The 23,616-nt window shown below is 38.0% G+C and overlaps 1 protein-coding gene across 1 annotated transcript; it reads right to left on the bottom strand.

Moving 5' to 3' along the window:
- Positions 1-9,004: 9,004 nt before the first annotated feature.
- Positions 9,005-22,087, bottom strand: LOC110374280 (protein I'm not dead yet). Its single transcript, XM_021331936.3, has 15 exons — positions 21,928-22,087; positions 21,008-21,140; positions 20,765-20,917; positions 20,137-20,252; positions 19,425-19,539; positions 19,059-19,161; positions 17,500-17,560; positions 17,112-17,237; positions 16,818-16,932; positions 12,101-12,216; positions 11,355-11,446; positions 11,142-11,234; positions 10,831-11,024; positions 10,601-10,738; positions 9,005-9,678 (listed from the first exon to the last, which is right to left on the bottom strand). Exons 1-15 carry the CDS (start codon positions 21,936-21,938, stop codon positions 9,532-9,534), a joined length of 1,713 nt encoding a protein of 570 aa, XP_021187611.1. The 5' UTR covers positions 21,939-22,087; the 3' UTR covers positions 9,005-9,531.
- Between the last annotated feature and the right edge of the window lie 1,529 nt (positions 22,088-23,616).

The raw sequence follows: 23,616 nt of genomic DNA, 5'->3' as shown, positions 1-23,616 counted from the left end.
TGGATTTGGCATTACACAACTAATCGTTGTGTATGGAATTTTAAAAATAGTGCTGAGACTGATGATTGCCATATGAAGTGTACAGGTACATGTAAAGAGTGCAATGGTAAAATTAATATCACAACCAAAGGAAATGGTGATAGCGTTATGTTAACATGCTCGTTTGAAAATGTCGATAAAAATATGAACCATACGTTAAAAAATAGGTTGTCTTCTTACAAAACGAAAGAACTATCTTCACAACTAGAAAACCAGCATCCCATAGTCGTGCGAAACAAAATGTTGAATTCCTCTATGCAAGATGACGAAACACGTGAACCACCTTTTATATCTTGCCTGAAATCATTGCAAAATTTAAGAAACAAACACGATGCTGTAAAGCGTTATCATAAAGAAGTTGTTTCTGCCTTATGGATTATGTCGTTTACAGAACCGTGGATGAATGTCATCAGAACTGTTTTTCTGCAACCCTTTTTCATACACTATTGGACTGAACTTCAGTTTTTATGAAAAGGTTTCTAAGTGTTTCAATATTCAAGAAAATTTGTCCCCCTAATCCTACAAATGCTTACGAAAGTAAACAATTGTTTTTATACGTCGTGATGCTAAAGGTCGAAGGTAATTCTGTGCCACTTTGTCAAATGATTTCAGCCACGCAAACCATGGATAATATATTTCACTGGTTAAAGAAATGGATCGGTCATATGAAAGCACCGAATGAAGTCATTTGCGATGACTCGGCTGCAATTATAGGAGCTGTTGTGAACGCGTTCACAAGATTTAGCACAACCAGAGAATATTTATCACACTGCTTTAATGTTTTATGCCAAGGAGAACGCAGTCAAATTGCTTGCCTTTTGAGATTAGTTACATCACACTTTAAGTCTTTATATCGCCTACAATGTTTCAAGTTCGTTGATGTTCGTGTCAAGTCTTTTTATATTAAATATCTGTTAGGACTAAAAAGTTGTACGAATTTTGAGGTGGCAAAAACTATAATTGAAAATTTAATTGTTATTGCGCTGCAGAAATATGATAGATGTTTAAAAGACGGTAGCAAAAGCAAATGCGATAAAGCTCGAGAGTTATTAAAATCTCTTGGACTGTCAAGTGAAGGTTCTATTGATATTATTGATCAGAGTGATGAAGATGTGACTTGTAATAATATAAATAAATAATGAAAACGTTAACAATTATTTAAGTGAAAAAACGGACTACGAAAACATATATTATTTGTCAAATTTTGTAACATGTTTTCGCAAACTTGTGCTAAGATTACCTCTCTGGTCGAATGTTATGTTTCCCTACATTCCAAACGTCTCTGACTCATCAGATGTAGCTACTAGCAGCAACGTAGAAAGCTACTTTAAAAATATTAAAACTATTATTGCACAGTAGAAGCGGACTGATGAGAGTTGACGATTTTGTAATGAAACATACACAGTTTTTATCGGGAGGATTGAAATCGGCTAATTGTTCCAATTTTCTAAAAAGTAAATGTAAACATTTAGATGAAGATTTAAAACATAGCGTGAATGAAGAAATTAATTCAAGAAATAGTGACTTTACTCGAGAATCGGTGTTTACTGTTACTTGTACTGATTACATCAATATTTTAATATCTATTACTTCTACAAATTCGGCTTTTTCGAGACTTGTGTCTGCTTTGGTACAAAAAGATGTTAATGTAAATTGTTTAAAAAGTAGAACAGAAATCTTACGAAAACATTATCCCTGTACAGTACAAGGACATGTTGAACTAGTTGATTGCAATTGTAACGTTACTTTTGTACTAGAAAAAATTTTAATCGATGATATTTTTAGTGCAACTTTTTCAAAAGTTTGTTCTGAATGTGAAATGCGTGTAACAAGAAAAGTTTCGATGATTCCTTTGAATACATATATTATTGATATCAGATGGTAGTGTGGCCTTATTAAATGAATCGGTATCATCTATGTTGGCAAGCGAAGTCACTAATTGCAAAAACAATAATTGTACTGGAAAAGTATGCTCAGAATATTTAATTTCCGATATTTTTTTTTTTTAATTAGATATGACTGTGCGTGTAAGTGACATTCCAAAGGAATTGCTGCTCTGTGACAAAATATTTGAGTTAGCAGCTGTAATTGAATTTATTGCAAATTCAGGGGGTGTTGGTCATTATAAAAACTATCTGTTTACGGCGTAATTCTGAATGGGAATGCTACGACGATATGGCCCGTAAAGCTGTTCCAGCTAAATGTGACATTGTAGTTACTTCTCATCTGCTGATGTACGCTGGAGAGCATAGTTTGACTGTTAGACGTTATTGTTCTCGATCGATATGTTCAAATGCTGGGAATCGGTGTTCAGCGAAGTTATATGGAAACATGATTTTTGAACCAACATACCTATGAAGACTTATTGTAATTCTCCTAGATAATTTCTTGTTTTATTTCTTTGACTACCATCTTCTTCTATACTATACTAATATAACTAATAATAATCTAACTAACCTATTTTTTATATTTTTAAATGTTTTTTATTTTTATATTTGATATTTAAAAATGTAAATAATATGTTTGAAAATAAATAAATGAAAATAAAAAATCTAACTATAGTTCGGCCGTTCAGAGAATGCGTTCCTGACACTTCGCGATTGAACTGACGACGTAACTTTGTAATGGCGTTGCAGTTACGATAAAAAATTTTTGCTGATTGTTTACCGTTTTAACAATTGATGAAATAAATTTAAAACAACATTATTATATCAATAATCAATGAATGTTATAATTTTGGTCCAAACTGAGTGTCAAATAACTTGGTAAACAATATTTTTCTAAATCTCTACTGCGCAATTACAAGGTTATGTCAGCGCTTTATATTTGTAGTGCTGTGCTAAAAATAACAGGCAAGTATTAGTTCTTTTACAGTTATACTTATAATATAAAATAAAAGTTTTGTTATTCTTTTTAAGAATTTGAAAATAATGGACTATAAGATAACTTTTATGAATTTAATACTGCTAATTTCAGCTAATTATTAAAAGCTTATATTAGTATCTTAAGGTAGCAAACTGCGTAAGTTAAAACTTCAATACCAATCTGTGTTTAATAATCTTAGCAAATTCGGATTTGTCTCACATAGCTTAATCTCATAGACACCAATAAGTAAGTAATATAATATGTGCGCAGTCCTGTTTACTATATTATGTCTATGGTTTTTATTTGACTATCCGGCTTTTGTTTAATGGACTGTTTCTGCTTTTCAAACTGACATTGGCGCTAAATATTCAGAAACCGCCTACCCAAGCTAATAAAAAAGAAGAAATGGTGGCTTGGTTACAAGCAAAAGGCATTGACGCAAATATGCAGATGCTAAAAGCAGAGCTAATTAAATTAGTTAAAGAAAATAAAGCGGCAAATGTGCGATACGAAATCGATGAACTGGCTCTGGAGTACGGTCATCGCGTTCTAAGAATTCCACCGTATCATTCCCAATATAACGCGATCGAGCTAATCTGGGCTCAAATAAAAGGTTACGCCGCTCGCCACAATACTTCCCCGCCATTCAGCACAAAAAAGATGATGACCCTATTAAAAGAAGCCTGCGGGGAAGTCACAAGAGATGACTGGGCAAGGGTTGTTGAGAAGACTAAAAACCTGATTTTGGAACATTTTGACCGAGATATCAGGATTGATTCTGTTATTGATAATAATATAATTATACATGTAGGGGAAGATGATGATGAAGACACCACCTCCTCAAGCGAATCGGAGTCTGATTAATATTCTGTACGCACATTCAATTCAATGTACTTACTTTATTGCATAGAAATTGTAACTTTGTAACAAACAATAAATAAAACAATTTTATTATATGAATATTACCTTTTTTTGGTTTCCACTTAAATAACTAAAATATAAATTTAAATGATTCCGCCAATTTAAAACGAAAATAATCTTAAAATAATTCGGCGGTTCATTTTGGAGGAACGGTAACGAACTCAGTGTTATGTTGTGCCCATCACTAGTTGTGACTAACTGATAGGTGTCAGGAACGCATTCTCTGAACGGCCAAACTATAATACATAACGTATTGAAATAAACAAAAAAAAAACAAAATAGTAACACGACTAAAATGAGATACGAGAAAGACGACAAGAAACACTTGAAAAAATCAGCAATGTGCATCGGCTATGTGAGAGAAAACGAATAATGTTGACGAGAGCGGCCCGCCTACGCGCACGACTACCACCTCCGCGATCGTCGCTCAGCTCCGCCTCGCCGCCGCCGGACCCCGGACCACCAGCGATACCGGCGGCTGCAGCTGCGTCGAGCTCGAGCGACGAGTACTTCTCTCCGCCGACGTCGCCACCACCTGTACGTCGGCAGGGGAGACGCCGGCCACCGACGGGCTTGGGATCGGGGGACCATCAGGTCCCTAGCAGGGTCCCCGCTACCGGTGGTTGTGTGCAGCGCATGAGATGGACTCAGAAAATGAATGAGAACGTCATGCGCGCATACTACGGGTCCACAGAGGGAGGAACTAACCTCACTGCGTACCGTGATAGGATGCTGTCTCTGTTCCAGGTGCTTGAGCCAGCCGTCAACGTATCGGCCCAACGACTGTCGGATCAGGTGCGGGTTAATCTAGCGCAATCACAGACTGGACGACGCCGCACTTGATCGGCTGCGCTTAGAGATGCTGAGCAGCCCTGTGGTCACCACCTCGTCACAGGCCGCGGTGCCACCGCCACCTTCAGGCGGAGTCACGCCGCGGTCCAATCTCGTTGAACGGGATGAGGACAATAGGGTTGTAACGGTAAGTACTCAGTGCAACGAACGTGTGAGGAGTGCTCTGGAGGATGCGATTCAGGAGTTTAGGTACTCACCCGTCGAAAACCGACCGCGACTACCTCGCTTGCCTATGCACAGGCAGAATAGGGCGTTGGTGTGTGCTCTGGATTCGCTGTTGGAAAAATATTTTGAAAACAGCGAAGACCTCCTTGATACACACTCAATTATGTATTGCGCGGCTATTGCTGCATGTCGTGTAGCTAATGTCAAATTCCCTGACAGTAACAGAGCTACACGACCAAAATCAGCGGTACCAGCTTGGCAGTGCAGGATTGAGCGTCGTATCGAGGGGGCCAGAGTACTCATTGGCAAACTATATTGCTTCAGGGAGGGTAATACCCGACCACGGGTGATGCGCTTTGTGAGGCGTGCATTCATGGGTACTGGACTCAGTCCTCATGAATATATGCCGCGTATCGCGGAGCGCATCGAATTCCTGAAGCAAAAAGTCTGTGCATGGGCTAGCCGTATTCGAAGGTATAAACGAGGGGTAGAACGTTACACCCAGAATCGTATGTTCCAGAGTGATCAAAGATGGGTATATAGAACTTGGGAGTGACCTGAGCAATGCGTGATGGACGGGAGCCGGCCGGATGATGGTGCCACAAACATGTTTTGGCGCAACCTCTGGTCGACGCCCGTATTTCACGAGGAGGGTGACTGGACACGTGATGTTGAACGGGAGTGTGAACAAATACCAGAAATGGAGGAGGTCAATATTACCTCCTCCGACGTAGCCTGTGCAGCTCGTCTGATGCAAAACTGGAAATCACCAGGACCGGATGGTCTGCACAATTTCTGGTTAAAGTGGCTGCAAAGTTCGCACCCCAGTTTAGCATCACAGTTTCAGTCATCCTTAGAAGCCGGGTCGCTCCCACAGTTTCTAACAACAGTACCGCGGAACCCAAAAATTATAGACCGATCACTTGTTTACCGACGGTCTATAAACTTCTTACATCTATTTTGAGATTAAAAATAAACCAACATATTGAAAAATATTCAATTATGTCAGTTTCTCAAAATGGATGTAGGAAGGGGTCCCGTGCTACTAAGGAGCTGCTCCTCACTGATATGGTCATCAGCCAACAGGTTCGACGATCCCGAAAGAATTTGTCGACATGTTGGATAGATTATAAGGCCTACGACTCGGTCCCCCATACATGGCTTAGGAGGGTACTGGAGTTGTATAAAATAAATACAACTCTACGCGACTTTCTTGCGTCATATATGGAGCAATGGAGAACGGTTCTTCACTATCCAGGATGTAGACAAATTGAAGGGACCGGCGATCCTATTAAGATCGAGCGGGGAATATTCCAGGGTGACAGTTTGAGTCCACTTTGGTTTTGCCTGGCCTTGAACCCTTTGAGCTCATTGATAGAGGGTTCGGGGCTGGGCTATCCTTTGCGGAGAGGGGGTCAGGTTATATCCCATTTGCTTTATATGGATGATCTGAAACTGTTTGCCACTACAGAACTGCAGCTGATGAAGCTACTGAAGATCACTGAAAATTTCAGTAGTTGCATCAGGATGGAGTTCGGTGTGGACAAATGTGCAGTCATGCATGTAAAGCGAGGGGGAATTGTGGAATCTGGATGCCTTGGATAGGAGAGTCCGCACACTGCTGACTGCAGAACGAATGCATCACCCACGATCGTCGGTGATGAGACTGTACATCCCAAGGAAATGTGGAGGCCGAGGCTTTTTAAATGCAAAGACGCTCCACAACCGTGAGGTGTGCAGTCTCAGAGAATATCTTCTCAAAAGCGACGTGGGTATGCATCGTGATATGGTAGCAGTGAACAAAGGACTCACCCCGCTATCGTTGGCAAATGAGAACTGGCGCAGACCTGTGGTACTAACTACCCATGATCGCAAGGAGGTATGGCAGAGCAAACAGCTACACGGACGCTTCTTCGGGGCTCTTCATGGCCCCGATGTAGACTTCAATGTGTCCGTATCTTGGCTACGCTTCGGTGACTTGTTTGGAGAAACCGAAGGGTTTGTATGTGCAATTAACGACGAAGTTATCCTTACGAATAACTACCGGAGATAATAATATGTATATCGTGAAAGACGGGACGGTTGACATATGTCGGGCATGTCACCATCCGGGTGAGTCTATCAGACATATTATATCTGGTTGTTCTCGTTTGGCTAATGGTGAATATTTGCACAGACATAACCAAGTGGCCAAGATTATCCACCAGCAGCTTGCTCTGCAATACAACCTTGTAGACCTTGAGGTACCGTACTAAAGTATGCGCCCGACCCAGTTCTCGAAAAGGACCATATCACATTGTACTGGGATCGATCTATCATCACTGACAGGACTATTGTAGCCAATAAGCCTGATATAGTGGTGATAGATCGATTAGCGCGCCGCGCGATGATAATCGATGTCGCCGTCCCGCATGACGAGAACCTCGTGAAAGCAGAGAAAGAAAAACAAATAAAGTATCTCGACTTAGCGCACGAGGTTGTCGCCATGTGGAGTGTCGACACGGCTGTTATTGTGCCGATTGTCGTTACGGCCAATGGTTTAATAGCCAAGAGCCTCGACGAACACCTTAGGAGGCTCTCGTTAGGCGGCTGGATCAAGGGACTGATTCAGAAGGCAGTACTCCTTGATACGGCACGTATTGTGAGGAGGTTTCTGTCTCTGGGACCCTAACCACCGGTACCTTGGACCCTGTGCCAGATATCGGTGGCAACCTATTTTTTATATTTGTAAAGAAATTAAAACTTCTTTAAGCTATGTCTGTGGGTAAAACAGTTCCTGTTTTACCTACATTATCTTTAGATGGCGGTACTGTGGATAAAGCAGACGGGTGGTTTGGAAATATGGCGAGACTAAGTAAACGTAACGTAAATAATTTAAAGTAAGTAATATAATAGGAAGAGGAATCGGCAGTGAACAATAAACTTTTAATGTCGTTTCTATGTTTTTCAGGTAATTTGTAATTTCTATTGTTATAGTGCTTAAAAAAGTGATAATTTATGTTAAAATAAAACTATGTTTTTCAGAGCAACACATTCGTTTATTTTTCCGAAGATTCCCTAATTGTCTTTTATATTTTTAAATGTTTTTTACTTTTATATTTAATATTTTAAAATGTAATAAATATGTGCAAGAATAAATTAAAAAAAAATCTAACTAATATTATAAAGAGGAAAGATTTGATTGTTTGAATTTAATAGGCACCAAAATTACTTGACCTATTTGACAAATTCTTTCATTGTTGGGAAGCTACACAATCCTCAGTGAACAACCTACTAATATTATTATTATTTATTATTATAAATGCGAAAGTTTGTATGTTTGTTCCCTCTTCACGCCCAAACAGCTACACACATTTTGATTAAATTTGGCACAAACATAGAGGGTAAACTTGAATTAACACATAGGCCACTTTTTATCCAGGTACGGAAAGAAGTTCTTCCGGGACGCGGGTGAAACCACGGGAAACAACTATGTCACTATAAAACACATTATGCCAAAATAAAATTTAAATTCTTGATTTGTTTAAGTATTTACTTTACGTATAGTTTATTATTCTTTTTTATTTATATTTTGCTGACATAATTTACTGTAGTTTGAATGAAGTGTCAAAAAATAATAGCATAACATAACATTGCTAACACAAAATAACTAGGCGCTTTCTATGAAAACTTAAAAAAGTGAAATAAATAAAACCGCTGTATAATAATGATTATTTCAACACGTACGCAATAAACACTGTTCGTACAATAGTTTTTATCAAAACACAGTAACGTTTGGCTTTCCTAAGTTTAAGTTCTGTGTGGCTCTGCTAGAGAGCATACTCTCTTGCAATCAATCAATGTCGATTTTCTCATTATCCAATGCACGTACAGTAATAACGGTATGCGTACATTATGTTCGTTTCACGTACATCATTTTAGGATAAAATGATCAACTTCTAAATTGGTGGCTCTGCTGAAGAGTATGACACAGTAAAACTTGGTATTGCTCAAACTTCAAAAATCTCTCTGGGTCCAGTCATCCTGACCCTGACTTGTGGTGGTATGGTTTAGTCCCAGCCTATCCTCAAGGGGATGGCCAGGGGTATGATGGGTCCGGAATATATGACATGGCCGATATCGGATCGGATAATGCAAAAACGCTCAAGTAAAACAAACTTGATAAAATGCAATGTATTTTTATTTATTGAAAAACAAAACTTATGCGGAATCATCAAACAAACTAGATATGCTTTACGTTACGATAACGCCGCCAAATTATTACAATTTTTTTATGATGTGATCAAACATTTATAAATTACCTACATTATAATGACACCAGCCGAAAAAATGTACCATAAAATGTCAGCAACAAAACAGTTTAGAAAGAGCAACATCCCAATTAAGCCCAAGAGCCCAATCTAAATACACGTCGACACTTGTATGAATTCACAGAAAGATGAAAATTGGCATAACACCATTATGATGAAATTACTAAAGTCCTTTATCGATACGACGTGAGCAAAAGAAGTCTTAGTCAATTTAGATTTAGTGGTGATCCCATTGATATATTGGCTATCTCGTTGGATAACTTGGCGAGGCCATCGTAGTCATACTGCAACTACGCATATGTTTTCCACATTTATATTATTATAAAGTAAAACTATAGTTAGTCAAACCTTATTGAATAAACTTAACAGTGAAGTAATCTTATAAAATCTCAGCCGGGGGGGCTGTCTTGCCCGTGATCCAATCTGGCATCAAATACAAGTCTGGCCAAATAACAGGTGCCCAAAGGTAAATAGCAAACCACGATATAATAATAGTGGTAACGGAAGGTCCAAATCCAGCTACAATCTGAAAAAACAAAGCTTATAATAGCGGATTTCCATTACACAACAACTGAAAAAGTTTAGTTTTCGTTATGGTTAAATTTGGGAGTATGCTACATAGAAAATAGAACATATACTACATAGAATTGTGAAGTGGGCGGGTGAACTTTCGGATGCGAGTAGGTGCGGCAAATCGGGTCCCAAAAGTCCACCGATTGTGGTGAATATTTTTAATATGGTGTGTATGGGTCTTGCGTGAGTCTGTATTTGTCTGCTAGTTTTTGGTGTACGATATTGACAAGTTGGTTATGTCTGTGTGTGTGTAATTGTTTTGTGTTAGTGTGCTACACGCTCCTGTGATATGTTGAATAGTTTCCGGTTTACTGTGGCATTTCTCAGGTCGTCTCATTGTGCTATCTCTAATTACGTATTTTCTATAGTTTTTCGTGTTCATAACCTGGTCTTGTATAGCTAACATAAATCCCTCGGTTTCTGGAAATTATCCACTTAATTCTAACCATTTATTAGAAGAAGCTTCTCTATCTATGAATATCTTAGAAGCTTCTCTATCTGTGAATATCTTATTATTATATGTTAAAAGAGAGGGATGAGAAGAAAATGGCTGAAATGAGAATGTGGAGATGGATGTGTGGTATGACAATAGATAAGGTGAGGTATGATTATACACATTGCACCACGTATCAGAAAATATTAGAAGTTTTGATGGTATGGGCATGTAATGAGAAGGGATGACACATGTGCAACAGTGTGCGTTAAGTATTAATTTAGATGGATAGAGGGAGAGGGCAAACTTAAGAAAAGATGGAAGTATTGCCTGAAAGATGATATGAATAAAAAGGGATTGAACCTCAATTATGACGAGTGACATTAATGGAACCGGAAAAACACATTTCGCTGGATAATGTTATATAATAGATGAATGTTACCATTTTGCCTGTAGGCACTTTTGCAGAACTCTGTACTATAAGATTTCCAGGAGTGCCAACTGGTATCATAAAACAGAAAGAGGCGGCAAATCCCGAACAGATGGCATACCACAGCGGGTTCTGATTGATTTCCTTTGCCTGGAGTAAAAATTAAAGGTGTTATTTACAAGAAAGTATACAGATGTCTTAGTATGTTTTTTATAAAAAATATATAACAGACTTCCACTTACCAATTGCATGGCTATTGGTGTAAAAACGTTGCATACAGCCACATTCGAAGCAAAGTTGGTTACTAGCACAACAACGATGATTATAATTAAAATCACAACTCCATTTGGTAAATCCTTTAGGGCTTGCATCGACTCGCCAAGCTTAGCATTCAAACCAGAGGTTCTGGCTGCAGTTGACAATGCAAAACCACCACCTGAAAATATTAATACATCATGATGGATCGAAAATGTGACGAAGTGTGAGAATCAAAAATGCACACTGATCGACCGACAAATAAACGTCATGTAGGTTACATTTGTTACATACTAACCTAACAGAAAACTGAATGCAAAAGGCATTGTTCTGTTCAGTGTTGGCCAATCCAAAACGCTCATCGTCCTCCCTTTTGGTAGGTCTTCTTTAACTTCAAAAAGAAAAACTTTATAAATACTTTTTTGGGAAAATGATTTTGAACTTAATGGTTAAACAGTTTTAGAATAATTATAATTTCTGTAAAAATCTGTAAAACGAGTAATATACATACATTTGGCAGTAAAGTTGTTGAAAAAAGACAAGTCTCTTGGCAGGAGAAACATTAAGAATCCAACCAACATGGCGCAAGCTGAATCGCGAATACTGTAAAAAAAACATTAAGTTTTAGAAGTTCGTCCTGAAATCTATGTATGTAGTTTCTATCCTACTTTCTAACGGCCTCCACCGAGCTGTTGAATGAATGAATGCGATCTATATTGTATGGAAATGTATATGTTACTAAAGTTATAGGTTATATACGCTGTATAAATAAATAAAGACATTTTAGGTGGGTTCCTTAAGAAATATCCTGTCTTGTGATTGGAAATTAAAATGTCTTTTAGTCCTCGTTTTATTTCTTAGTAGCGCACTCATCTATTGTGTATGTGTATTGTAAATGCATACAGGTGAATTAATTAAATATAATTCCTGTCAACTATAAAAGGCCGGATGCAATTCGGTCTAGATAATAGGAGTCCGCATCGATCCTAATTGTGCAAAACTAAATATCGTTCTCAAAGATAATAATATTAATTACGCTTTTGGGTACTTTGCTCTCTAGATTAGGCCGCAAGTTCGCAACATACTGAAATACAATAATAAGTACCTACCTGTCTTACCTTCAAATGTCAAAACACAAACTAGAACAAATATAACAAGATATGATTACAAGAGCAGCTTCAAAACGGAATGCACGCCATTATTGGCTCTAGTCGCTATGCTTATTAAATACTTATGTACGGCGTTATTAGTACTCACAATTTCGCATCTTTAATTTTATAGTAATCTTGAATTATATCGGCCCAGCCTGGAAACAGTTGTGGAGATCGGCAGAAGAATGCAATCATTGCACCTCCGAACAAGAGAAGTACCATCTGCGAATAAAAATAAAATTTTGAATTTCTATTAAAACTTTTACAAAAAACAAAAATGTAAAGCCACAAATAAATCTGTTATCTTGCCTATGACCCAAACTGGTACAGCTAAAGCTATGATTTTAATACTTCTACAGTGCGATCAGAGTTCGGTCCTCGTCGCGGTGGTTGCAAGTTATGATGTCGCCGCAGCAGACGTCCGCCTTGCAAATTCCGCTTATCGGGATATCGTTGAGACGTAGGTACAAAGTGCTACATGACGGACAATTACACTAATGTCGAGTTGGTGGAGATGGCCCGCCTGTATGCCATCGGTTGAAACAGCCTATGTGGAGCCATGTTCAGGGAAAAGTTTCCAGATCGGAAACCTCAATCACCGAGCGTCATGCCGATAAGCGGTTAGTTTACGCGGAGGAAGTGACAAGTGTAGCCCAATCATGTGATGATATATTTTTTATTATTTTAGAATGAGCTATTAAGAGCGTGTACGTCAACCGCGCGCCATTTGGCCTAAAATGGTACTTTTCAAACCACTGTTTCTCAGTAACTACTTATCCTATAACTATGTTATTTTTTAATAACGCAAGGTAATTTCACTGTCTATATAGTTAATTGAACATAAATTTCAATTTGTGTAGTTTAAATACTTAAAACCCCTATAACGTAACAGATGTTTTATAAAATTCCCGTTCAGCGTCTATTTCGAAGCTTAAATTCATGTGAAAACAGTGGCAAATCTAATCATATTTATTTTTTTACTCATAGACGAAATCCCCTTGCCTATAGTTAGTTGAAAACATTTTTTGATTCAGGTCTCTATCTTTCAGAAAAAAATATTTTAACAATGTGAAAAATTGTGAATTTCAAATGCTTTTTTTACCTATCTATCTTACTTAATTTAATATAACAATTATTTACTATAGTAATATAACTCTTTCTTTAAAACATAAACTTTATATTATAATTTAATCTCTCGTTTTATTTTTTATAAATTATTTAAAACTACTATAAAACGCTGCACGCGAGTCAACTCAAACCAGACCGCCGCAAGGCTTCACAGAGAGAGGACGTGTCGCTCCGTCACATCGCGTAGGGTGAATAACCTCTGCCGTGGATACCGAGAATAGAGTACATTTCAAGCGCGACCAACAAATCTTGATACATTACTATTTTATTTAAAGCTCAATTTTGAAGCATATTTTTTTATCGATTGAGTTGAAATTTTGTTTGAATGTTCAGTTTTAATGACAATGTATGATTCTATATCCAATATGGCGGTATACCCAAGATGGAGAAAAAAATGTTTTAATGCATTCCTACGATATGGGTATCAAATGAAAGGGCTTGCTATGAATAACTCGAAAAAAAATGTGTCGCGAGTCTAAATCCAATATGGCGGACTCCTTAGGCTAGAAATCACTTATTGCAGATGTCTGTTAGCAATCGAGCTATATTTTTTTTTCATTTTGGATGTACCCAAATTTTGACTTTTGATCTCGAATAACTTTTGAAGCATATAGGATAGATAACTTAAAACTTTATTTGCAATGGTAAACCCAAGCTCTTCACCAATATTTGGCTTTCCGGCAATTGTTGTTATTTGACCACAATTTTTCGGTCTGGATGGACTGGACCATTCATATAAACAATCAATTTTTCAAATCGGTCCAGGCGTCTTTGAGAAATCGAGAACAATCAAATTGAGAACAATCACAAAACAATCTAATTGAAACCTCCTCCTTTCTTTTTTTGGAATCGGTTAAAATACAGAAACTCTTAACATTGTCATTAATCATCAGTCGACTATTTAGTACTGTTGAAAATTGTATGTAATATACAGAAAGTCCTCAAAACCAAGGTTTTCATAGGTGCCCAATTTTTTTGCAAAAGAGTGTAAGTATTAACGACTTATTTTCATGCTTTTATATTTTAGACATCCATAGACTTACACTATTTTCCCGCTATTAACTATTTACTAAATAATATATTTTTTGTTCTACCAATTTCACTCGAAAGGATCAAAATGGTTTGTGTGACTATACGTGAAGTATGATAGGCACGCACACAGCCGCGACGCTAGTCTGCGTGGTTTTTTGCGTTGAATTACCTAAAGTTGACATCGCGCGCCGAGCGTACACGCTCTAAAGAGGAAAACTTTGTTTGTTTGTTTGTTTGGTTGTAATGAATAGGCTCAAAAACTACTGGACCGTTTTAAAAAATTCTTTCACCATTCGAAAGCTACGTTATCCACGAGTAACATAGGCTATATTTTATCCCGGTACGGGCAGTAGTTACCACGGGACGCGGGTGAAACCGCGGGAAAACGGCTAGTCTATACATATAATAAATCTGTAAAAAAACTGTGTCTGTACATTGAATATATTAAAAAAATAATAATTGGGTGGGGTTTAGAAACAGTAATGGAGCACAAATCCAAAAAAAAAATTCTGTCTGTATGTCTGTATGTCTGTTTGTTTGTACACGCTAATCTTCGGAACTACTGGACGGATTTCAATGATTTTTTCTTTGTTGTATCAGTATCAAGCCTGGTCAACATATAGGCTATAATTTATCTTCGAAACTTGAAGACCTGATGCAGAACACCAACAGACCAACAAAACTATAAGAGATACAAAAATGGTGCCATAGCAAAAATTGTTTCATGTGATGAGCATTTTCAGCTGAGATAATAAATTTTAAGATCTGGAACACCTGATGTGGAACCCCAAGAGCCCAGCTTCTCTGTACCATCTACAGGTATGACGTTTTAGCAAAAGTTGTTCAACTTGATAAGCACTTTCTATTGACTTATACAAATTGAAGATCTAAAACACCTGATGTGGAACTCCAGGGGCCCAGCTAGACTATAGCATATAGAGGTGTGACGTTTTAGCAAAAGTTGTTCAATCTGATAAGCACTCTCTGTTGACGTATATACATCGAAGATCTGGAACACCTGATGTGGAACTTCAAGAGCAATACTACACTTGAAATGTATAGAAACTAATGTTATGAAATAGGCATGGTGACACAAAACCGACGATTATCCCTTTATACACTATAGAAATGAACCCAAAGGACAATCCCCGGTGGACGTCGTTAAAAAAAAAGACAATCCCCGGTTCTGTGCTATACCATTGCTAACTGTGGATGAAAACTACTTGGGCTATTGTGATGGGATGCTAATGGAGTAGGAATGGGGAAACTACGGGAACTATGGCACCTGCCGATAACAATGTATTAGATACATGTAAAAATTGCAGGTGGAGACTTCGCCAGCTCACTTACTGGGCCCCCGGGAATCAGTCACTGAATAGCAACAAGAGGGTAACAGGGACATGAGCGGCTGAAGTGTGAGAATACCTCGGCGGATTTTAAACGCAGATTACGCGCTCCCTGTGGGTCACTTACCACGAGGCACCTATCCTCCGGGCAACCCTGCTCTAGCGACTCCACTCTGGACGGCCAAGCCAAGCCAGAGGCGTGAGACCTACCCCCGTCATGGTTCACTCCGACCGGCCGGAGATGGGGGACAGTATACTCTCCCTGGAGAACTCAGTATATATAGCCCCGCGGGGTAGCTACTCCCCGTCATCAGCCTCAGATGTCCTGCGGTGCTTATATCTCATTATTATTGTCGTTATTATCTCAAGAGCCTTTGTCCCAATTATGTTAGAGTCGACTTCCAGTCACGATGCAACTGAGTACCAGTGTTTTACAAGGAGCGACTGCCTATCTGACCTCCACAACTCGGTTACCCGCTCAACCCAACACCCCTTGGTAAAACTGGTCAGACTTACTGGTCTGACTACCCATAACGACTCCAAGAATGTTCAATGACAGCCGGAACCTACAGTTTAACATGCCTTCCAAATAACGGTCATTCGTATCCAAAATATAAGTAGATACGAACCTACATACGAACTTAGAAAAGTTGCATTGGCAGGTACTTGCCAGACCTGGAATCAAAGACGCACGCTCATTCTTGAGAGATTGGTTCTCTACCCACTAAACCACCACGACTTCCACTAAGTCACCACGACTTTGTCATCTATTTAATGTTTTTTTACTTAATAATACGTGTAATATTTTTGCCACACATAACTTAAATGCGGACTAATTAGAATCACTACTTTTACTACTATCCCTATGGTCGCGTCTATTGCGGTTCAGTTCTCAGCGTTTTGTTTAGTCTGAAGTACAAAAATTAAATATATGAAACGTTTCTAATACGTATTCCGTTGTTTTCAAGTCAAGGGCCCTTAAAATTCAATATCAGACGATTCAGATCTTTGATTTTGCTGACCCCGTAGTCGCTGGCGCATAAGGGACAGGATCCGCGTACGAAGTCGCGGGCAGAAGCTAGTATTGAATAAAGTCTTAAAAGGGGCGTCACCAAGTATGACGTGATATCGCAGGGATGGGCGATGCGAATGAGATCTACCGTTCTTGCGATGCATTCGTGCGAGTTCGAAAATATTCGCGGTTCGATGAGTTCGTAGTTCGTAGTTTTGTGTGGGATTTGGGAGCCCTTAATCATAATACAAAAATGTATTGTGGCTTGGCTAAAGAATACAACACTTAATAAATAGAAGACTTACTGCTTCCCAGTATCTTAATTTTCCCATTTTCTTGATGTCTGATTCAATTTGGGCTTTTGCTGCTTTTTGGGCGGTAACTGGGATGTGGGAAGCTTTGGCGACTTTACTGTGGGGCCTAAACATAAAATATTACTATTAGTCTCATATATACAATATCTTTAGTATTATCCAGCCTAAATGTTAACAGTATGTAAATGTATGTATGTACATAGTAAACCATAGATTTCACAATTAACACAAATCACTCCATACATTTTGAAACATTTCCTTTAATTTTAATGAAAAGTTGCATACCTTAAGAATCCCATGTAGAGGACAATCATATAAAAGTATACGGCAGCTTCTAAAAATATTAAGTACGGAATTGCAAATGCAGAAAACTTTGGGAATGATAAATATTCCGGTGCGTCCGGGTACGCTCTGAAATAAATATGGTTACTTTAACGTTTATATCTTCTAATTTAATTTCGAAATAGTTTTTATCTTTCGAGTGCATTCTTCCTGTCGTAATTTTTATTTAGCAGTATGATTTTTCTTTCGCATAATAAGTTGAGATAGTGGTTTTATTACTATAAAAATCGTACTGGACGAAACCCATTACGACAAAAAATATGAAAAAAATTACGGGCGATTTGAGGTCGGTAAGTGGAGCAGGGGAGACTAATAACTACTAATAACTTACACTACGAATAATCCCTTAAACACCAAATTTGTCCCTGTCCCTACAAGGGTGCCGATTCCACCTGGAAAAAGTTTTGTGTATTTATTAAAAGCATGTAACATCTCACAAAAATATGTTATGGTTTATAAGGTGCTTGGTAGAATGAAATTATATACCTAAACCTTAAATATTATCCCACCGGCAATGAACGATCAAGCAATAAAAGCGTCTCTTCAATTTATAAGGAATGTGAATTTTAGAGTTTTGCTGAAGTATTTAAAAAACGCGAAAAATTTGGCCACGGGCGTGGCGGACCACGCTCCCTGGTTTCCCGAATATAGCAACCAGGAAGTTCTGGGCACGTAATCAAGCCGGTAATAAGAGGTCAGCAGCCAACGCCGAGCTTAATAAAAACTAAGATGGATTGTTCGAAAATCAAGCTTATCTCATATAATTGTAGATCATTCAAGAGATCTTTACAGGCTCACTTTTGTAATAATCATCACATAATAGCCCTTCAGGAAACGTGGCTTTTTCCCCACGATCTTGGATTGTTAAATAAAATTCACAATCAATTCGGAAGTCATGGTATATCTGCTGTGAACACGGAGCTAGGAATGGTGCGAGGGAGGCCATACCGAGGAGTAGCTCTACTGTGGGATCGAAACGTATTCCCTCGTGCTGATATTGTGCAGTGTAACAATGAACGTATGGTTGCATTTAGACTTAGGGAGGATCGGAGTTAAGTGTTGGGTGGGTGCAGCGGCCAAGTAGTCATGTAATAGCAATATGTTATGTAATGATTTAGAACATAGGAGTATAATTGACAGGCTTTATTGTAATGTAATAAAAAGAACTTTCTGAAAGGCTGTATACTACTACGATGTGTACAAAATGGTTGCAGGGTAATGTTAATTAGCGTAATTTTTGTTTTTCTAATTGTCTACAGATTCTTTGTTGTTTCTGTTTATGCTTAATTAGTTTTTTTTATTGTAATTTGGATATGTTTATTTGTGTCCTTCAAATCTTCCTTTCGGAATTTACAATGGATTGTAAATTCCGAAAGGAAGATTTGAAGGACACACACGAATTTACAATCCATTGTAAATTCCGAAAGGAAGATTTATAATTACTATACTGAGTTTTCTAGGATTCTTCTCTTGTAAGAAAAGTATAAAAACCTCTACATGCGGGCCAGGGCTAAGCGTGCAAGTAAAAGGAGGCAGAACACCAAGTCAGTCATTACAAACTGGAAATTCTCCCTTAAAAACTGCCAGCTGACAATTGGTCACATTCGATACTCCTAACTTTATCTCTGCTTTACGCATGATGTTGTAAATTATGAAAACGAAAAATGACTCCTATGGCTAAACCACTGAATAGATTATGTTATTTTTTTACAAGTCCCCATAGAATATCATAAAGTATATGTAATAGGATTTAATGTGATTAGGTACGACACACCCGATATGTATAAAAACATCCATTAAATAGTGGGGAAATACTGTTATTCCGTGCGAAGCCGGGCCGGGTCGCTAGTACGATATAATTATCAAATTATAAATAATCAAAATAATTACCAACAGTTGCTGAAAATGTAGTCGCACAAAAGTAACAAGAAGTAAAGTCGCTAGCGACGAGTTCGCCGTCTTCGTTCTTTTCAAATACGACTAATACTTTTTGCTGTAACAAAACAATTTTATATAAGGTAAGTATCATTAAATTACCCTGAAATTCAATCTACCACACCTTTCAAGTGCCATCGGCCAAAATCGCCAGCCAAAAAATATTTATTACTTTAATTATAAATGACAAAAGATCACACCGTCATCTTCTAGATTCTAGGGGCGACCGTCCCGTGGCGGAGTTTTGTTATTTTTCACAAAAGAAGCAAAATTACTTTGATAATTTCGAATATGAACTACTGTTTTCAAAATAATACTCACGTCCTCAAATACTTTCAGCAATGCGAAATTTATGGGAACCATCATGGTGGTAGCTGCAGTGTTAGTAATCCACATGGAAGCAAAGGTAGTCACGCAACACAGAGCGAAAAGTAACCTGAAAGAAATTTAAACATTACGATGGACTATAGTTATAACCATAGTTAATCACTATGATGAACGTAAAGGTATACGTTTTCGACTTTCGACCATGGGGACTGCGGCGGTGACTAACCAAAAGTTTAATATGGAGGTCACAACATATTTTGTTGTAAATATCTGAATAGGAATGAGATGAGGCCAAACACGTGGTAGTTGCTACTTGCCGAAGTGGTTTTCCCTTCACGATTATGTAGACTCACCGGCTACGCATCATACAAATATAAAAAAAAAATCCTAATCCGTCCAGGCGTCATCGAGATATCGAGTAACACATCGTCGTCCAATAATGCGGGCCACGTTGACGCTTCTATAGACTTTCCAGGAAACTTTGCAATGCAACTTCCTTACAAACAGCATAAAGTTTATAGGTCAGGGTCGATGGAGAATGCTCTGACTCCATGTTTGTGAATACATATTATTGTCCCCCAGGAACTACATGGCGTCCCCTCCGTTCTTCTTGCCTACCCTGGCCTCGTTATGTACTAAGTTTTTATTCGTTATCTACTTTTTAATAACCTAATAATTATGTTTGAACATCAATAGAATTACTTACTTAAAGTGAGAATAACCGATCAATCGTACAGTGTAATAGGCCAAGCGTTTATGAAATCCAGATTGTTCGACTGAGTACGCTAGGATCAGACTGCCACCAAACATCATTACAGAATCCTAAAAGAAATGTGAATAAAAGCGCCTTGACATTAGTCCATTTTAAATGCGAGTCTGAGTGAAAATCTATATTTGGTATACTAATTTGTGTAATAAATTGTAAAGTATAAATTCAGAGTTAGTGACGTTTTCTAGGGAGAAATATTTGGATCTACTGAAGTGAATTTGATTTTTAACCAGTATAAAAACACATTATTTGTGAAATTAAATACATTACTCCAAATTGGAAAATTACTCTTTGTGACGTAATGTATCGGGGTCGTGACAGTTCTTGTAAGTATGACAGAAAGTTATTCATAAAACTAAACAGAAAATTAAATTGCACTGTGCTGAGCCGCTGCGGGCAGATAGTTCACTACGAAAAGTTTTCCGTTTGAATCCAAAAAAAGAAAGTGTGACGGATTTTTCAACCAAGTATTGTCTAATGTTGTTTTTCGAATGTTATAATTTTTTTTACAGACTTCCCAAAAAGGAGGAGGTTCTCAATTAGGATGTTTGTATTTTTTTCTCACATTCATGTAGGCAGTGCAACAGGTCCGAGTGTCCGATACATCAACCAATGGGAATATCACGACGGGTATAAATGATGTCACCGCCAGAGGGATGCACTCCGATACCCAAAACACAGCCATTATAATCAGTGTGAAAGCGGTCCACTGGTATCTCTGCAAAAATCCAAATAGTTTCAATTAATAAGTTTACAATAAATACAAGGAAAATCGGAAAATTAAGCTTATAGAACATTTTTTATTTACCGTGCTTGGGAAAGGAGCCAGCAAACCTATCAAAATAATTGGCGTAATTATAACTACCACACCACGCCAATGTCCGATCATAAAATATTTGAGCTTATCTCCGATCGTGAGTACCGGGTCACCAGGGTCTTTTCTGAAAATTAATTCACATTCAAATATTACTATTACTTATCAACGTTTGAGACTCGCGCATGAAGTCGCTTTTTCTGTCCCCGTGTCTCTTTGTTCGCTTAAATCTTCAAAACTACGCAACCGATTTTAATGCGTTTTTTTTAAATAGATAAGTGATTAAAGAGGAAGGTTTAATGTACAATAATATCATTAAATAGTGGGGAAATACTGTTACCCCCTGCGAAGCCGGAGCGGGTCGCTAGTTTGAGAATAATCTGAAGATTAACACTGAACCCTGCGCGGGGCTCCTATTGCTGGGCGGTTAAAAATCATGAACCATTAGTGAAACTTAAGCAGCGACTGCCTATATGACTTACTTCACCCAGTCCAGTTACCAGGGCAACCCGATACCAATTGCTTAGACTGGCGACTGACTTAGTGAGACACTTACGAATATTTTGTAAAAGGACCACCTTGCATAATCCCGGAAATGGATTTGATATTAATTTCCCATAAAAGTCTTATGAAATAACTGGTGGCCCGTGGCACGTGCTTCGCTACGTATAAAGTCCACCATTTTGTTACAAAAATGTAGTAGACGATAAATGAAGAAAACCGCTCGGTCAGTGGGTCGTCTTAGGGGCGGAGGCTCGACTGATTTTGTGCAAAATTCACATAAAACATCTACAAAATTTTATATTGGGTGAGATTGTTCTCGAGATATAAAATTACAACGAGAAATGGCAATCTTTTTTTATATTATGTCTTTATATTATATATAACTAACGAATAAATATTATTTTACTCACTTCGGTGCCATTGTTAATGCCTCTCATCAATTATGCTCAAACTTAATATTGCAAAATAGTATTTTAAAATTTCACAAGAAAATAAACTAGATTTTCACAGTTCCGTTTGACTTTTATTGCGATTTCGTTTTTTGATGGCTTGTAATAAGCTTGTCTTCTAAATTTTAAATTCAAAATTTTGACAGAATTTCCAGTCAGTATTCTTGAAAAATATTTTTATAAATTTAGGCCCTCCGCACATGGAGCTACTCAAATATGACGGAATTAATCAGTAATTATAATTACAAACTAGTTATAAACTGTATTTCGCACACGATGCTACTCACATTGCAAGGTTTCAGTCACTCCTGTTATTTCTACTACCAAATAAACACGTGCGAAAAACCTAGCATGGGGAAATATTGGAAGCAATAAAAATGTCGAGTGGATCGAGCGAAGATGACGATGTCATTATACTATATTATCATAATAACAGACGCCGAAGGAATCGACGCAGATTTTGGATTTATCCAAAATAATGTGAACTGCAGATTGTCAGTTGCAGCACGAGAGCTGCGTGAATCAGATAAACAGATCATTCATTTTTCACATCAAAACACAGGAAACTCGGGTAACCTAGTAGCTCGGCGACCGGCACGACGCGTCGCGCGGGATCAGTTGCCAACGCGTTACTAACTGGTTACTGACTAGTCGCGTCGTGTGCGAACCTGTATGGTAATGTATGGGCGGTGACGCTCAAAAAACTCGTTAGTAATGTGAGTTTGTGATTAGTTCGTTTTCAGTAGCTCCATGTGCGGAGGGCCTTACTGTCATAAACGTTTTGGTAATCTAGCGAACATAATTTGGAAAACTTGTATAACCCCAATTTCACAAGTTTGTTGCTTACGTAAACATTACGTAAGTAAGCAACCTCCGTAAGTTTTATGCCCATTTTCACCAACAAATACCTAAATTAAGAGATCCCCTAAGAGCATTTACGGAACACTTAATAAGAATTTCGTTTTCACCAAAGTTTAGGTATCCCTCATCCATAGTTATTTATGTCAAAATTGGGAGAGCCCTTATTCTAAGTGGCACTTAGATTAAGAGATTGTTGGTGAAAATGGGCATTAAAGCGTAAGAAGTTTTAAAAAAGTACTATACCTAGGGTATTTTAAATATGCAAAGTATGGTGGGCACTGGGCAAGTTGGCCGTTATATCTAAAAATGACCATTTACACAGGAAATGAAAAATTAAAGAAGTAGAGAAAGGCGCGCGGGTGGCGGAAACCTTTTCGTCTCTCATGCAATCTTGATCACGCTGTAGCGCTTCAACAGCGAGCTCCATGTGTAAAAAAAGAATTTGGCGAAAGACCACGTCGGTGACTGTTATTTTTGCCCAGTTTATTCAGCTAAATGACGTAAAGCCAAAAATTAATCTCATCGAATACCCCTGATCTTGCTTCGTCTTCAGTTTCAACATTTCAAAACCCAGAAGCCAGTATCTGAACCTCCAACTTAACTATCTCCATCAAGCTTATCTCAAAGGTCAAATAAAAAAGTTGAAGATGAAGTATTTGTACTGTCACCAAAACCTCATTTTATTACTACAGAAGATTTTGATGTGCGAAACTAGTAACTGCCCAAAATATCCCCGCTTCCTCCAAACGATTGCAAGCCGCAATGGCATCCCAGACATGATATGAATGA

Source organism: Helicoverpa armigera, chromosome 1, assembly GCF_030705265.1.
Source record: "Helicoverpa armigera isolate CAAS_96S chromosome 1, ASM3070526v1, whole genome shotgun sequence".
NCBI lineage: Eukaryota > Metazoa > Arthropoda > Insecta > Lepidoptera > Noctuidae > Helicoverpa > Helicoverpa armigera.
Note: the sequence above shows the minus strand (reverse complement) of the source record. Positions and strands in the feature narration are given on the sequence as shown.

Coding starts and splice junctions, on each gene's coding strand:
- LOC110374280 (XM_021331936.3), bottom strand. Junction 19,540..20,136: donor ATCGGTTATTCTCACTTTAA/GTAAGTAATTCT, acceptor AATTTCTTTCAG/GTTACTTTTCGCTCTGTGTT. Junction 16,933..17,111: donor CTCTACATGGGATTCTTAAG/GTATGCAACTTT, acceptor TTTTATGTTTAG/GCCCCACAGTAAAGTCGCCA.